The sequence below is a fragment of the Jaculus jaculus genome, chromosome 16 (genome assembly GCF_020740685.1).
Source record: "Jaculus jaculus isolate mJacJac1 chromosome 16, mJacJac1.mat.Y.cur, whole genome shotgun sequence".
In the NCBI taxonomy this organism is placed as follows: Eukaryota; Metazoa; Chordata; class Mammalia; order Rodentia; family Dipodidae; genus Jaculus; species Jaculus jaculus.
The window spans coordinates 61,445,061-61,461,138 of NC_059117.1; the positions used below are offsets into that span (position 1 = coordinate 61,445,061).

The following is a 16,078-nucleotide window of genomic DNA, read 5'->3' on the forward strand; positions in this document are numbered from 1 at the left end:
CTTTCCGTCTGGCGGCAGCCATCAGGTAGGCTGTTGGCTGGGCTGTTCGCGTTTCCATCCGTCGTTCATCGCGCTTCTCTTTGGCCATCCGGCTTCAGAAGCCTGTGGTCTCGGAGCTTCTCCGGTGCAGCGATGGCCCAGTCTGGATGCGGGGCGGCGAGGGCGTGGAGAAGCGTCGGTCGGGGCGGGTCGGGGAAGGACGCGATGGCGGCGCGAGTCGGCGCTGGGCCTGGAGCGTGAAGGCGGCGTGGAGCCGGGGGCAGCAGGGCCGGCCTGTGGACACGCAGGCTGGCCAGCTGCGGTGGGCGACGCCTCCCCGGGTGATCAACCCCCGGGCGTCGCCGGCCGCATAGCATCTTTTGCCATGGCGGCGACGTCTGCGCGCTGCGCCATCGGCGACCGACCGCGGTCCCCCCCCACACCTTCCCCTGGGCGCCAAGTCCGTCGGTCCGTCCGTCTGGCTGCGCCCCGAGATGACGGGAGCTTGCCGCGGGCTAGGCTCGGCTCGGTCGGGGTGGGTGCCCGCCCCCCTGCCGCGGGCGCGGAGCCATCTTCCTTGCGTGTGTGAGGCAGGTGGGCAGCCAAGATGGACGGACGGACCCCTGTCTTTGCAGACGTGAGCCGTCATGGGTGCGTACAAGTACATCCAGGAGCTGTGGAGGAAGAAGCAGTCCGACGTGATGCGCTTCCTGCTGCGGGTCCGCTGCTGGCAGTACCGCCAGCTCTCGGCGCTGCATCGGGCGCCGCGCCCCACGCGACCCGACAAGGCGCGCAGGCTGGGCTACAAGGCCAAGCAAGGTGCGTGGGTCTGCACTGGGCGGAGACTCCGGGTCTGCTGTGCACAGCGCCAGGCTTGCTACTAGGCTAGCTGTCAGAAAGCTTGCAGATAGGTTAGCTTAAAGTGTAGACAGAAGCAACACTGCTTTCTTAAAATACCTTACTGTATTATTTTTTTTTTCGAGGTAGGGTTTCACTCTAGCCCAGGGTGACCTGGGATTCACTCTAATCTCAGGGTGGGCTTCGAACTCACAGCTATCCTAACTGTGCCTCCTGAGTGCTGGGATTAAAGGCATGTGCCGCCACGCCCGGCTCCATACTGTACTTTTGTTTGCTTATTTGGAAGAATGGGCCCGCGAGGGCGTCCAGCCCCTGCAAATGAACTTCAGACCCATGCGCCACCTTTTGTGTCTGGCTTACTTGGGAATCAAAATTGGGTCCTTTGGCTTTGCAGGCAAGTTCCTTAACCGCTAAGCCATCTCTCCAACCCAAAGCAACATTTCTTTGGCTGCTAACACACTGGATTTCCAGACAATTGTAACATTCCCACCATTACCCTCCAATGAGTCCCTTCTGCAAAGTCTCACAGTTATCTCTGTATCTAGGTTATGTCATATACAGGATTCGTGTGCGCCGTGGTGGTCGCAAACGCCCAGTCCCTAAGGGTGCAACCTACGGCAAACCTGTACACCACGGTGTTAACCAGCTGAAGTTTGCCCGAAGTCTTCAGTCTGTCGCTGAGGTAATGACTTTCACTGTTAGTGTTACTATTAAGGAAGGCAGGTGACAATGGGAGCAGCCTTGGTGATTGTACAAAAGAGGGGAGCCTTGTGTGAAGTAGGGTGGGGTGTATTTTATGAATGAACTTGGGAGACCTAAGCTTTTGTAGGGTGCTAAAGTTTGTTTTTAAGTACAGATGCTACATTTGATGCTGCTAATATTTTAAGACTTCATTAGCAAAGTCTTCAGTCTTGTTTGATAGCCCAGAGGTGAGAGGATTCTGTCTGCTACTGTAAGCAGTGTGGGAGGCTGACCTTGGGTCTTTTTCTACCCTTTTTAGGAAAGAGCTGGACGCCACTGTGGAGCTCTGAGAGTCCTGAATTCTTACTGGGTTGGTGAGGATTCCACATACAAATTCTTTGAGGTTATCCTCATTGATCCATTCCATAAAGCTATCAGAAGAAATCCGGACACCCAGTGGATCACCAAGCCAGTCCACAAGCACAGGGAGATGCGCGGGCTGACTTCTGCAGGCCGCAAGAGTCGTGGCCTTGGGAAGGGCCACAAGTTCCACCACACCATCGGTGGTTCTCGCCGTGCAGCCTGGAGAAGGCGCAATACCCTCCAGCTCCACCGCTACCGCTAATAGAGGGATGTTTGTAAAACCCACACCTAATAAACAATTTAGGACAGTTACGTCGTTTAAAGGTGTTATTTGTCTGTTAAAAGTAGTCTGCAGTTCTTTTCCTGAATGCTTTGTGACATTGTCAAAAGTGCAATAATGTTTGACGACTATAAGTGATGGTGTATCTTGTTTCTCATAAGATGAACTTGTCTTTGCATTGTCTTATTAGGGAGTTATGTACAGTGTTTGAGACATGCTGTATGGTACAGGTATAAAATAAAAACTTTGAAAGAGGAGTGCTGAGACTAGCCCTGTAGATTTGTTTGGTGCATGGAGGAGAGCTTAGTTGGTACGACGTAACAGTTGTTATTTGTGAGGCAGTCTAGCTGTAGCTCATGCTGACCTGGAATTGAGTCTGTCAGGGTTGCCTGAAACTTAAAAGTGCTGGGATTAAAGGTGTGAGCCACCATAACTTTGGACTTTGTTTAGAAATAGGACAAGGGGCAATTTATTTGCAAGCAAAGAAGAATGGCCTGAGCCTCCAGCCACTGCAAAGGAACTCTAGATTCATGCACCACTTCGTCATCTGGCTTTATGTGAGTAGTGGGGAATCAAACTGGGGCGTCAGGTCTTGCAAGCAAGCACCTTACCCACTGAGCCAGCCTAACAACGGTTCCAGTGTTGTATCTGTACAACTGCTACTTAGGAAGAAAAAGGCTTCTAAATTGCCACTATTTTTTAAAAATCTGGTAAACTTGAGATTTTTTGTTAGAAAAACAATGAAACAAAATTAGCTAAGTCAACAATGCCATAGAGTTCACATAAAGGGTGAGAAGACTTGGTGTTGTGGTTCTCTGAAATCTAGAATTCTGTATTTATTGCCCGTTTTTTGACACCAATTTGTTGGCACTAAGGATTTGAAAGCTAGGCAAATTATTTCCCTTCAGGCTATTAAGTAGTGAAGATTCTGCCTGATGGGAAAGTGGTAAGCCAGTGATCATTCTTTCGATAATACCTGAGCTTACAGAAAGTCTTGAGAGTCCTGTGCCTTTAGAAATAGTGTGCATTATGAAGCCTCTAGTCACTGCAGGAAATGGTTTCTGTCAGGTTGGTCCGTTGGTCTTAGGTTGGTGTGCTAGACCCCCTCCCATAAAGCTACTAAGCAGCCTAACCCTAGGTTGTGTCTGCAGTCGCTCATCCCCGGCTAAGTTAACCTCGCCTTAAAGGACATCAAGCTTTGCACCACACGTGTGGCTACTGTTTGCCAGGGTGAATTTGAATATGGAAGAAATAAAAGTAAATCCCCTTATTGTAGATTTTGGACTTGCTTTCTTAAAAATAGATGGTTTGATTTGAATCTTCCTTCTCAGATTACCAGAGAATATTTATCACAAACCTTGAGACCTAAAATTCTTTTCAGCGAAGCAAACCATACAGTATTGTGTGTAGAGGTTGTTCAACTAAGGAATAAATGTTTATAAAACAAGTGGAATTTATGTTATCTTTTCTAGTTGTAAGATGCTTTAGGCCAGTAGTTTCATAATTTTTTAAATTACTTAGATAGTGGGTGCACCAGGGCGTCTAGCCACCGCAGAGCCCATGCTCCACCTTGTACGTCTGTCCTACATGGGATCTGGGTAATCAAACCTGGGTCCTTAAGCTTCATAGGCAAGCGCCTTAACCACTAAGCCATGTCTCTAGCCCTGTTTTTTGTTTGTTTTTAAGAAGGGTCTTACATAGCCACTAACTAGCTAAGGATGACTGGTGGGTTTTCTGTTACTTTTGAGACAGTATATAAGTCCAAGTGGACCTCAGCTTCCCAAGTGCTGAGTTTATAGGCATGCACCACCATGTGCAGCTTTCTTGTCTTCAGAAATTCAAGTGTATAGGTCACAAACCTTCAAGAGGTGGTACCATCATTAACCCTACTCACCAGAAAGAAGATTGAACAGAGCACACAAGATCATACAGTAGTCCTTATTTAGATCCCATAAGCAATTTAAAGCTTACTGGGCCACAAAATGGTGGCACCTGGCAGACACGTGATGTGTATTCTATATGTAGCTTCCCCTCCTTAGGGGCCATATGAGTTACTCCTGCTGTGGAAGCAACAGAAGCAGTTCTGCCTCCCCCACACTTGCCGTGACTTTAGAAAACAGCCCCAGAGAAGCTGCCTGAGATACTGCTGTGCTACTGTTGGTTTGTTTCCGTGGCAACATAGCCTCACTTGACCCTGGCTAAGTGTGAACTATCACTTGTGTGCTGTGCAGGCGATCAAACCTAGGGCCGTGAGGTAGGCAAGCTATCACTGGGGTACACCCCAGTCCTTGTTTATTTTGAGATGTCTCATTCTGTAGCCCAGGCTGGCTTCCATCTTGCCTCTGCCTCGTGAGTACCAACCCACATGTGTGCCAACATCTGCTAGGTCTTTTGTCCATTTTCCTGTTAAGGCTAGTCTGGGCTACATGAGATCCTCTCCCAAAACAAAGCATTTTTCTTGCTCTTAATCATGCTATATTTATACGACAGGGTTGCTGGGTTGCTCATTTCCTATGCCTTGTCATTTTCCTGCTCAAAATTTTCTTAAGGGTGGTTTTATATAGAGCAAGGCTTTTTTTTTTTAGCTTTTTTTTTATTTGAGAGAGAAAATGGGTACGCCAGGGCCTCCAGCCACTGCAAACGAACTCCAGACGCGGACACCCCTTTGTGCATCTGGCTTACATGGGTCCTGGAGAATCTAACCGAGGTCTTTTGGCTCTTCAAGCAAGTGCTTTAACCACTAAGCCATCTCTCCAGCCCTAGAGCAAGACTTTTTAAAATATATATTTGAGGGCTGGAGAGATGGCATAGCGGTTAAGCGCTTGCCTGTGAAGCCTAAGGACCCCGGTTCAGGGCTCAATTCCCCAGGACCCACATAAGCCAGATGCACAAGGTGGCACATGCACCTGGAGTTCATTTACAGTGGCTGGAGGCTCTGACACTTTCCCTCATTCAGTCTCTCTTTTATTTTGATGTCATCATCTTTTCCTCCTATTATGATGGTCTTGTGTAGATAGTGACAGGCACTGTGAGGTCATGGATATCCAGGCCACTTTATGTCTGGAGGGAGCACGTTGTAAGGAGTCCTACCCTTCCTTTGGCTCTTACATTATTTCCTCCACCTCTTCTGCAATGGACCCTGAGCCTTGGAAGGTGTGACAGAGATATTTCAATGCTGAGCACTCCTCTGTCACTTCTTGTCAGCACCATGGTGTCTTCTGAGTCATCCCAAGGTCACTGTCATCTGAAAAGAGAAGCTTCTAGCCAAAAGTGAGAGGAGCATTAATATATGGGTATGAACATATAAGAGAAGTGCTTACTGGGTGAGCATACTATGGTGAGCATAGTATATACATTTATCCAGACACCAGTAGACGTTATACCCCTAGGGCTCATGCATGTGAACACACACTTGCACACCACACACATACACATGCCAAACAAATCAAGAAGAAATATAGTGGAAAGGCAAATACTGGGGGCAAAAAGGGACATTGGATGAAAGGAGAGTAAAGGAGGTGGGGAGAATCAACCAAGACAAAATACTAAGACAATTCCACAAGGAATTTTTACAAATGAAAAATGGAGCTGGAAAAGTCAGGCGTGGTGGTGCATGCTTTTAATCCTAGCTCTCAGGAGGCAGGGATAGGAGGATCGCTGTGAGTTCGAGGCCAGCCTGGGACTACAGAGTGAGTTCTAGGTCAGCCTGAGCTAGAGTGAATCTCTACCTCAAAAAATACAAAACAAAAGATGGAGCTGGGAAGATACCTCAGCAGTTATAAAGGCACTTGCTTGCTGAGGCCACTGGCTCTGGTTCAATTCCAAAGCCACCCAGTGTAAACCAGATGCAAAATGTGGCACAAGCATCTGGTGTTCATTTGCAGTGACAGAAGATTCTGGTGTGCTACACACACACAAATAAATTTTAATTTTTGCCAAGTGTGGTGGTGCATGCCTTTGATCCCAGCATTTGGGAGGCAGAGGTAGGAGGATCAGCATGAGTTCGAGGCCACCCTGAGACTAGTTCCAGGTCAGCCTGGACTAGAGTGAGACCCTACCGCAAAAACAAACAAAAAAAAAAATTAATTTTTTTACAAAAAATTGAAAGAGAACCAGGTATGGTGGCACGTACCGTTAATCCCAGCACTTGGGAGGCAGAGGTAGGAGGATCACTGTGAGTTCAAGGCCAGCCCTGAGACTACATAGTGAATTCCAGGTCAGCTTGGGCTAGAGGGAGACCCTACCTCAACCCCCTCCCACCAAAAAAAAGAGACAATAGAGTAAAGAAAGAGAAGAAAAAGGAAGGAAGGAAGATAAGAAGGAAGGAGAGAAGGAAGGAAGCCTTTAGATAGCATTCAGTATAGCAATGCTAAATCTTGTTCTGTTGACCTCTATTTCTTTTCTCTCTCATTTTTCTTCCTTCCTTTTCTGTTTTTGGGACCAATTTATCTTATTGTTAACATAGCATTTCTTAGGTCTCCAGTTACTAGGATTACAAGCATTCTAAATAACCAAGAATCATCTATTGGGCTGGAGAAATGGCTTATCACTTAAGGCATTTGCCTGCAAAACCAAAGAATCTTGGTTCAATTCTCCAGAACCCACGTAAGCCAGATGCAGAAGGTGGTGCATGCGTCGAGTTCATTTGCAGTGGCGGGAGAGCCTGGTGCCCATTCTCTCTCTTTTTCTCTTTCCCTCTCTCAAATAAATAAATAAGTAATTTATTTTAAAAAAAAATCATGGGCTGGAGAAATGGCTTAGTGGTTAAGGTGTTTGCCTGCAAAGCCAAAGAACCCAGTTCGATTCCCAGGACCCATGTTAGCCAGATGCACAAGGGGGTGCACACATCTGGAGTTCATCTGCAATGGCTGGAGGCCCTGGCATGCTCATTCTCTCTCTCTCCCTCTTTCTCTGTCAAAGAAAGAAAGAAAGAAAAAGAAAATATTAAAAAAGAATTACATCTTTGGAAGTTGATTAGAAAAGTCAACTTCTTTCATGATAGTTAAATGTAACTAAGCTGAACATGAATGCCTCAAATTATTTTTCACAAAATGGAAGAACTTGTCAAAATAAAATAAATAATAAAACAAAACTAAAAAGCATATAGTAAACGAACATTTCTAAAGTTAATTTTTACATATCTAATGGCCTCTCTCTCTCTCTCTCTCTCTCTCTCTCTCTCTCTCTCTCTCTGTGTGTGTGTGTGTGTGTGTGTGTGTGTGTGTATAATTTGTGAAAGAAAGTGAGAAAGAGAAATAGAGAAAAAAGAGTATGGACTCACCGGGGCCTCTTGCCACTACAAATGAATTTCAGATAATGAGCCACTTTGTGTATCTGGCTCTATGTGGGTACTGGGGAATTGAATCCAGGCTGACAGGTTTTGCAAGGAAGCATCTTTAATTGCTGAGCCATCTCCCTAGGCCCCTGTTTAACTTTTGTTGACAACCTCCATATACATACACAATGTATCCAAATCATAATCCCCTCCCAGCACCCTCCTTTGCTTCTCCTCCTCCTCACCCCACTTCACTAAACCCTTCTTCTTTCCAAGTGGTGCCTCTTCTGTTTTGATGCTATCTTTATGCAGGTCTTGTGTACTAGTGACAGCCACTGAGAATATAACAGCCACTTTGTGTCTGGAAGATAACATTCCTAAGCACTCCTCTTCACCCTTTGAATCTCACATTATTTCTGTCACCTCTTCCACGATGGTCCCTGAGCCTTGGATGGTGTGATAGAGATGTCTTACTTAGTGCTGAGCACTCCTCTGTCTCTTCTCTGCACTTTGATGAGTTTTGAGTTTCCCCAGTGGTCACCACCATTTGAAGTGAAGCTTCTCTAACCAAAAGTGAGAGTAGCATTAATATGTGGGCATATTAGAGGACATTTTGGTGGGCATACCACATTCATTTAGCCAAACAACAGTAGTAGCTTTTCTCTTGGATTTAAGATCTGCTTTAAAAAAAATTTTTAATATATATTTTATTTTTATTTATTTATTTGACAGAGAAAGAGGGGGTAGAGAGAGAGAATGGGTGAGCCAGGGCCTCCAGCTACTGCAAACAAACTCCAGACACGTGTGACCCCTTGTGCATCTGGCTAACATGGGTCCTGGAGAATCAAACCAGGGTCCTTTGGCTTTGCAGGCAAATGCTTTAATGACTAAGCCATCCCTCAAGCCATAATTTTTAATTTTTTAAAAACTTTATTATATTTGTTTGAGAGACAGAGTGAGAAAGAGGCAGATAGAGAGAGTATGGCTTTCAGCCACTGCAAATGAACTTCAGGTGCATGTACCACCATGTGCATCTGGCTTACGTGGGTCCTGGGGAATCAAACCTGGGTCCCTTGGCTTCGCAGGCAAGTGTGTTAACCGTTAAGTCATCCCTCCAGCCCATGATCTTCTTAGTCATAGGATTTTGACTAGGTGTTACATACCAGGCATGAATTCCCTACTATGGAGTGGCCCTCAAATACAATCAGAGAGCAGCTGGTTTCCCCATAACAGATGCCACCATTGTACCTGTTGGCACATTTTGCCAGGTTGGCAAGCATAAAGCTTACAGAGTCCATTGCTGGTTAAGACCATTGGTGACTTTTCTCCCTCAGCAGCTGGATAGGCATTCCGGCACTCTGGCAGCTAGTCAACAGGGAAGAGACTTCCAGCCTAGCTTTAGCTAAGTGTCCCGTAGCCAAAGTATGTGGCACCTTCAGCAATAGGGTCATACCACCTGGTTCTGGGGGTTCTAGTGGTGACCAAGAACCTTAGAGGCCTCTTCACAGTTTGAAGTGAAGTTCCTTCAGAAAGCACTCTGCATCCGGGCATGGTGTTGTGTCACATACCTTTTTTTTTTTTTGGTTTTTCGAGGTAGGGTCTCACTCTGGTCCAGGCTGACCTGGAATTAACTCTGTCATCTCAGGGTGGCCTTGAACTCACGGCGATCCTCCTACCTCTGCCTCCCGAGTGCTGGGATTAAAGGCATGCGCCACCACGCCCAGCACCTGTTATAATTTATATAAGGTAATTTTTTTAAAAAAATGGTATGCGCCGGGCGTGGTGGCGCATGCCTTTAATCCCAGCACTCGGGAGGCAGAGGTAGGAGGATCGCCGTGAGTTCAAGGCCACCCTGAGATGACAGAGTTAATTCCAGGTCAGCCTGGACCAGAGTGAGACCCTACCTCAAAAACCCCCCCTAAAAAAAATTATAACAGGTTATTCTCTTTTATCCCCTGGCCTCAACTCCCATTGTCCTGAAGGCCCTCCTCAGTGGGGTTATGATAGTCACTCCACCAGTCTCTGTGGGGTAGTGGGGGGCGGGGACATGGTGCCTCAGGATATCCCTACCCACTCTTTTGCAATGTTCCATGACAGGCCTGTTGGAAGTCTGATTTAGTGTTAAGTTCTCTGTAGCATCTGGATTTCTTCTGGATTACCACACCCGGCTTCTTTTCTTTTCTTCTTTCTTTTTATTTATTTCTTTTTTGAGGCAGGGTCTCATGTAGGCCAGGCTGGCCTTGAACTTGTCTGTAGCTGAGGATGACCTTGGAGGGATCCTTCTGCCCCAGCCTGTCAAGTGTGGGGATTTCAGGTACCCACCCCTCCAGCTTGGGTATGTGGCTATCATTTCCCTCTTCCTTCCTTTATCATTTTATCATTTTTGTGCACAGCCTGTTTTTCCTCACACAAAAAAAACCTGAACATTATCTCACCCCTACACTCCTCCAGCAAGCCAAAGAAAATATCAAACCATTGTATGGTGGTGCTCTGCCCGGGGTGCAGTGTGGAGAGCATGGGCCATGCTGGTATGGTGGCACCCCTCTTGTGATACTGGCTCTTTGGACGACCACAATGATTGCACTTTTATCTCAGTGATGTCATCCACTGCACTTCCTCTGGCTATCTTGATTTCACACTGCAAACATTTTCATCATTTATGTCCCAGGTTGAACTTTTATTTAAGCTGAGCTCAGCCCTGAGAATTGCCTCATTATACAGTGCCCACAGGGGTGGCACTTCTGGGCAGGCAGCCAGCATGCCTGGGTCAGCAGGAATTATTTCAGCTCAATTTATAAAGCAAAAGACAGGGATCTGGTCGACCTACGAGGACCAATTGGCAAGAATTAGTGTTAACCACCACAGTGATTATTCACCGCTTTCCCGAGTTCCTGAGGAAATAAAACCCTCTCCAGAATTTTTTTTCTTCTCTAAATGAAAACATCTTTCTTGCTCCCTTGTGAAAATAAAATGCTCTCAGAGAATTTCAGAGACTTATTTCCTAACAGATTTTTTTAAAATGTGCCGAAGATGTCAAGAGAGGGTGGAGCCGTGGGGATGCTCAGCAGGAGTCCCTCCACGCAAGCTCCCCTCTTCCTTTGTGCCTTGAAGGGGATCTTGGAGACTCGTCAGTTCTCCAGGTTGATTCTCACATGGTGTGGTGTGCAAATACTGGCCTAAGTGATGTCAGCATTCCTAGAAGTTGGAATTCCCCACTGCTTCCCAGCCATTTCCACACACCAGTCCATCTCCTCTCCTCGTTTTACTTAACTGACTTTGTGGTGTCTCTGTGGATTCTCTGTTACTAAACATCACCAATATATGGTCTCAGTCCCCGCTGCAAAGTCCCACCTGGGCTCTCCTTAGACATGATAAGGAGACAGGAGAATTCATTTCTTACCTTCTCCAGCATCTAGTAGAGCCCACATTCATGGTCTCTTCCATTTCAGAGCCAGCTTGGGTTACATTGTGAGACCCTGCCTTATTTATTTATTTTGTTGTTTTGAGGTAGGGTCTCACTCTAGCCCAGGCTGACCTGAAATTCACTATGTAGTCTCAGAGTGGCCTCGAACTCAGGGCAATCTGCCTAACTCTGCCTCCCAAGTGCTGGAATTACAGGTGTGTGCCGCCACACCTGAAGAGACCCTGCCTTAAAAAAAAAATAAAGTGGCTAAGAATGAACATACACACACACACACACACACACACACACACACACACACACACACAGAGGTCAGGGAGGCTTCCAGAGGAATTATTCCATTATGAAAACATATAAAAACTCATTTCTTTATTAGGTAATTAAAAAAAGAGATTTGGGCACCGGAGGGATGGCTTAGCAGATAAGGCGCTTGCCTGCAAAGCCAAAGGACCCAGGCTCAATTCCCACATAAGCCAGATGCACAAGGTAGTGTATGCTTCTGGAGTTCATTTTCAGTGGGTGATGGCCCTGGCACACCCATTCTCTCTCTCTATTTCTTTCTCTCTCATTCAAATAAATACAATAAATAATTTTTTTTTTTTTTTTTAAAGAGAGAGACGGGACTGGAGAGATGGCTCAGAAGTTAAAAGTGCTTGATTGCAAAGCCTAATGGCCTGGTTTCATTCTCCAGTACCCACATAAAACTAGATGCACAAAGTGGCACATGCATCTGGAGTTTGTTTGCTGTGGCAGGAAGCCCTGGTTTTCCCATAGTCTGTTTTCATCTTTTTGTTTGCTACTTTCTGTTTCTTTCAAATAGATAAATAAAATATTTTAAAGAAAAAACTAGCTGAGTGTGGTGGCCCATGCCTTTAATCCCAGCACTTGGAAGGCAGAGGAAGGAGGCTCACCATGAGTTCAAGGCCACCAAATAAAGGGGGGGGGGGGGCTGGAGAGATGGCTTATCGGTTAAGGTGTTTTCCTGCAAAACGAAATCAAAGGATCCTGGTTCGATTCCTCAGGACCCACGTAAGCCAGATACATAAGGGGGCACATGCAGCTGGAGTTCGTTTGCATTGGCTGGAGGCCCTGTTGTGCCCATTCTCTCTCTCTTTCTCTCTCTCTCCCTCTTTCTCTCTCTCAAATAAATAAATAAAATATTTTTTAAAAAAGGAAAAAAAGAAATTGGCAAGGTGGTACATGCCTTTAATCCCAGCACTCTGGTGGCTGAGGTAGAAGGATCACTGTGAGTTTGAGGTAGTTTGTATCTACAGAGTGATTTTCAGGTCAGCTTGGGCTAAAGTGAGACACTGCCTCAAAGACAAACACCAAAATACCAAATTATGTGTTGGAGAGATGGATCTTGCTTGCAAAGCATGATGGGCCAGGTTAGATTCTATTACAACCCAGTCATAGTCAGCTCCGTGTTGCTGGGATGAACTTCAAAATCAGACTGGGTTTACTGAAGGTAGGGAGTTACTAGAAGCTTACAGATCCAAGGAAAGTTCCACTGATGACAGAAGAAGCTGGCCCCCTTCCACAGACATAGCCAACTCCACAAGCAAGAGCACAAGCACATTGCATACCTGTAGGAGGGAAATCAGATCTCGCCCCCAAACATACCTTTGGACTCCAGGACCTGCCCCAAGTGACAAGTCTTCCAGCCAGGTGGCTGGAAATCCAAGTTACAAGCTCTAATAAAACTCCTGAGTAAGCCAGACATGATGGTGCACACCTGTAGTCCCAGTTCTCAGGAGGCTGAGGCAGGAGGATCGCTGTGAGTTCAAGGCCAGCCTAAGACTACAAAATGATGTTTAGGTCAGTCTGGGCTACAGTGCAACCCTACCTTGAAAAAATAAAAACCTTCCTGAGTCTATTGGGAGCCATCCGTTCAAACTACCATAATGAGAGAAGCTGTATGTTGAACTGTCTTTTCCTGAAGGGACATGAGAAAACACCTATTCATCCCAGATAAGGTACCCTCCAAGAAATGATTCCACCCACGTCTAGATTGGTGTCAGTGAGTTTACTTGGCATTATAAGAGCATGGGCAATTCACAGGCAACTTCTCCTCGCAAAAGTTGTCCCTTCCAACAACTATTAACTGCTTATATGTTCTTGAGAGTTGGTGGGAACCCATTAGTTCCTTCTCTCCATAAGGGAATGTTAATGTACTGTTGGTAATCACAGCTGGCTGTGATTTCAAGATGGCAACAGCCATGTCATGCTTGGAGAATATAGTTTGATGGCACTGGGCACAGTGGAGTACATCTCTAATCCCAGTTCTTAAGATGCAGAGACAAGAGACTGGAAAGTTAGAGGCCCATGCTGGTTTGATTCAGATGTCCCCCATAAACTCAGGTGTTCTGAATGCTAGGTTCCCAGCTGTGGTGGTTTGCTTCAGGTGTCCCCCATAAACTTAGGTGTTCTGAATGCTAGGTTCCCAGCTGATGGATATTTTAGAATTAATGCCTCCTGGAAGGAGTGTATTGTTGGGTGCGGGCTTATGGGTATTAAAGCCAGTTTCCCTATGCCAGTGTTTGGCACACCCTCCTGTTGCTATGGTCCACCTTATGTTGGCCAGGGGGTGATGTCCACCCTCTGTTTATGCTGTTGTTTTCCCCTGCCATCGTGGAGCTTCCACTCGAGCCTGTAAGCCAAAATAAATTTCCTTTTCCCAGAAGCTGTTCTTGGTTGGGTGATTTCTACCAGCAATGTGAACCGGACTGCAACACAAGCTGATGGAGATTTGGGAATTAATGCCTCCTGGAGGCAGTGTATTGTTGGGGGCAGGCTTGTGGGTGTTATAGTCAGCTTCTCCATGCCAGTGTTTGGCACAGTCTCTTCTTCCTGTTGTCCACCTGATGTTGACTAGGAGGTGATGTCCACTCTCTGCTCATGCCATTGTTTTCCCCTGCCATGATATAGCTTCCCTTTGAGTCTGTAAGCCAAAATAAACTTTTTTTTTTTCCCCACAAGGTGTTCTTGGTTGGGTGATTTCTACCAGCAATGAAAACCTGACTGCAACAATAAATTTGGTACCAGAGGCATGGGATTGCTGCTAGACACCTGACTGTGTGGCTTTGGCCTTTTGGAGCTGATTCTCAAGAGGAATGTGGAAGAATTTGAAATCTTGGCCTAAGAGACATCTTACAGTGCTGTAAGTGCAGCTTGATGGACTATCCTGGTCAGAGTTGAAAGACCTGAATGCAGTAAGAACTATGGACTGTGAGGCTTAGCTTGTGAGGGTGAGAAAAAGCTTTGCTTGGACTGGGCTAGAAGTAGTTTGTGTGGGAGGCTTGCTGTTATGGCTGTGTCCTGAGAATTTATACAGGGCTGCTTTATGTTCAAATGGACTGGTATGAGCAGAGGGATATGGCACAGAAATGAAATCTTTGGGCCAAAACTTCTGCCTATTCAGCTGCAATTATATGAGAGATTACAACCTTTGAGATTGGACCAGTTGGCATGCACTGGGGCAATAGGAAGAATGTAGACTATTTTGGCCAGGCATGGTGGTGGCTCACACCTTTAATCCCAGCACTCAGGAGGCAGAGGTAGGAGGATTGCCAGAAGTTCAAGCCCACCCTCAGACTACATAGTGAATTCCAGGTCACCCTGAGTTAGGGTGAGACCCTACGTCAAAAAACCAAAAAAAAAAAAGCCAGGTGTGGTGGTGCTGTCTTTAATCCCAGAACTCAGGAGGCAGAGGTAGGAGGATCACCACGAGTTTGAGGCCACCCTAAGGTTACATAGTGAATTCCAGGTCAGCCTGAGCTAGAGCAAGACCTACCTCGAAAAAACAAAAAACAAAACAAAACAAAAAAAGAATGTAGACTCCTGAAGGGGCCTGAATGCTAAAGAAGTGTTCTGTTCTGTTCTTCAAAGTCTGCTTTATTCTTCTCTGGATTAACAAATTGACACCCTACCTGATATTATGGAGTATAAGAAATGCCGGAAAAAGAGAGAGTCATTGAATTTGCAATGTGGTCTTGTGTTTTGGACATGGCCGTGGGCAGTGTGAAGCAGGTTTGCTGGATGTCTGCATGGAGACCCGATGGAACCGTGGATGGCAGTGGAAACCAAGTGGAGATACCAAGACCACAAGATGACTGCTAAGGAGAGCTGCCAGCCCCTATGAAGTTTCCCAGGACTGTGAGTAACCTAACTGGAGGGGCGGAATTGGAGACTTGCTGCTGGTTAGAATAATTGGACTTGGAGATTTGTCATTGACTAGAGTTGTGGGGCTACAGAGTTTGATGTTTTCCCTGGCTGTTTTAAATCTTGTATTGGTTGAATTTGTCTTTGCTATGCCCAATGCCATCTTTTGCAGTGTGAATGTTTATTCTGTGCCATTATGGGTTTTTGAGGAATTTTTTGGTATTATGGCTCAGTTAAAAGATCTTAGACTACGGAAATATTTGAACATCATTGGGATTGATAAAACTATGGGAACATTTAAAGTTGGGCTGATTGAATTGCATTTTACATCATGGATGGCTATCACTTTATGGGGGCCAGGGGTGGAATGTGGTGGTTTGATTCAGGTGTCCCCCATCAACTTAGGTGTTCTGAATACTAGGTTCCCAGCTAATGGAGATTTGGGAATTAATGCCTCCTGGACTTATGAGTATGATAGCCAGTTTCCCCAGGCCAGTGTTTGGCACACTCTCCTTTTATGTTGTCCACCTGATGTTGGCTAGGGGGTGATGTCCATCATCTGCTCATGCCATTGCTTTTCCCTGTCATCATGGAGCTTCCTCTTCTGACTGTAAGCCAAAATAAACCCTTTTGCCCACAAGCTGCTCTTGGTTTGGTGATTATTTCTTCCTCCTCTTCCTCCTCCTCCTCCTCCTCTTCTTCTTCTTTTTTTTTGGTTTTTCGAGGTAGAGTCTCACTCTAGCCCAGGCTGACCTGGGATTCACTATGGAGTCTCAGGATGGCCTCGAACTCACGGTGATCCTCCTACCTCTGCCTCCCAAGTGCTGGGATTAAAGGTGTGTGCCACCATGCTCGGCTGATTTCTTCTTTTTTAATATTTGATTTTTATTTATTTATTTGATGAGAGAGAAGCCACGCCAGGGCCTCCAGCCACTACAGATGAACTCTAAACGCATGTGCTCCCCCCTTGTGCATTTGGCTAATGTGGGTCCTGGGGAATCGAACCTGGGTCCTTTGGCTTTGCAGACAAATGCCTTAATGGCTAGGCTATCTCTCCAGC

At 46.1% G+C, this 16,078-nt stretch overlaps 1 protein-coding gene across 1 annotated transcript; it reads left to right on the plus strand.

The window, feature by feature from the left end:
- The first annotated feature begins 1 nt into the window (after position 1).
- Positions 2-2,193, plus strand: Rpl15 (ribosomal protein L15). The gene is made up of 4 exons (XM_004661298.3): positions 2-25; positions 615-798; positions 1,383-1,519; positions 1,838-2,193. The coding sequence occupies exons 2-4, from the start codon at positions 627-629 to the stop codon at positions 2,141-2,143; spliced, it is 615 nt and encodes a 204-aa protein (XP_004661355.1). The 5' UTR covers positions 2-25; positions 615-626; the 3' UTR covers positions 2,144-2,193.
- The last annotated feature ends 13,885 nt before the right edge of the window (positions 2,194-16,078 follow it).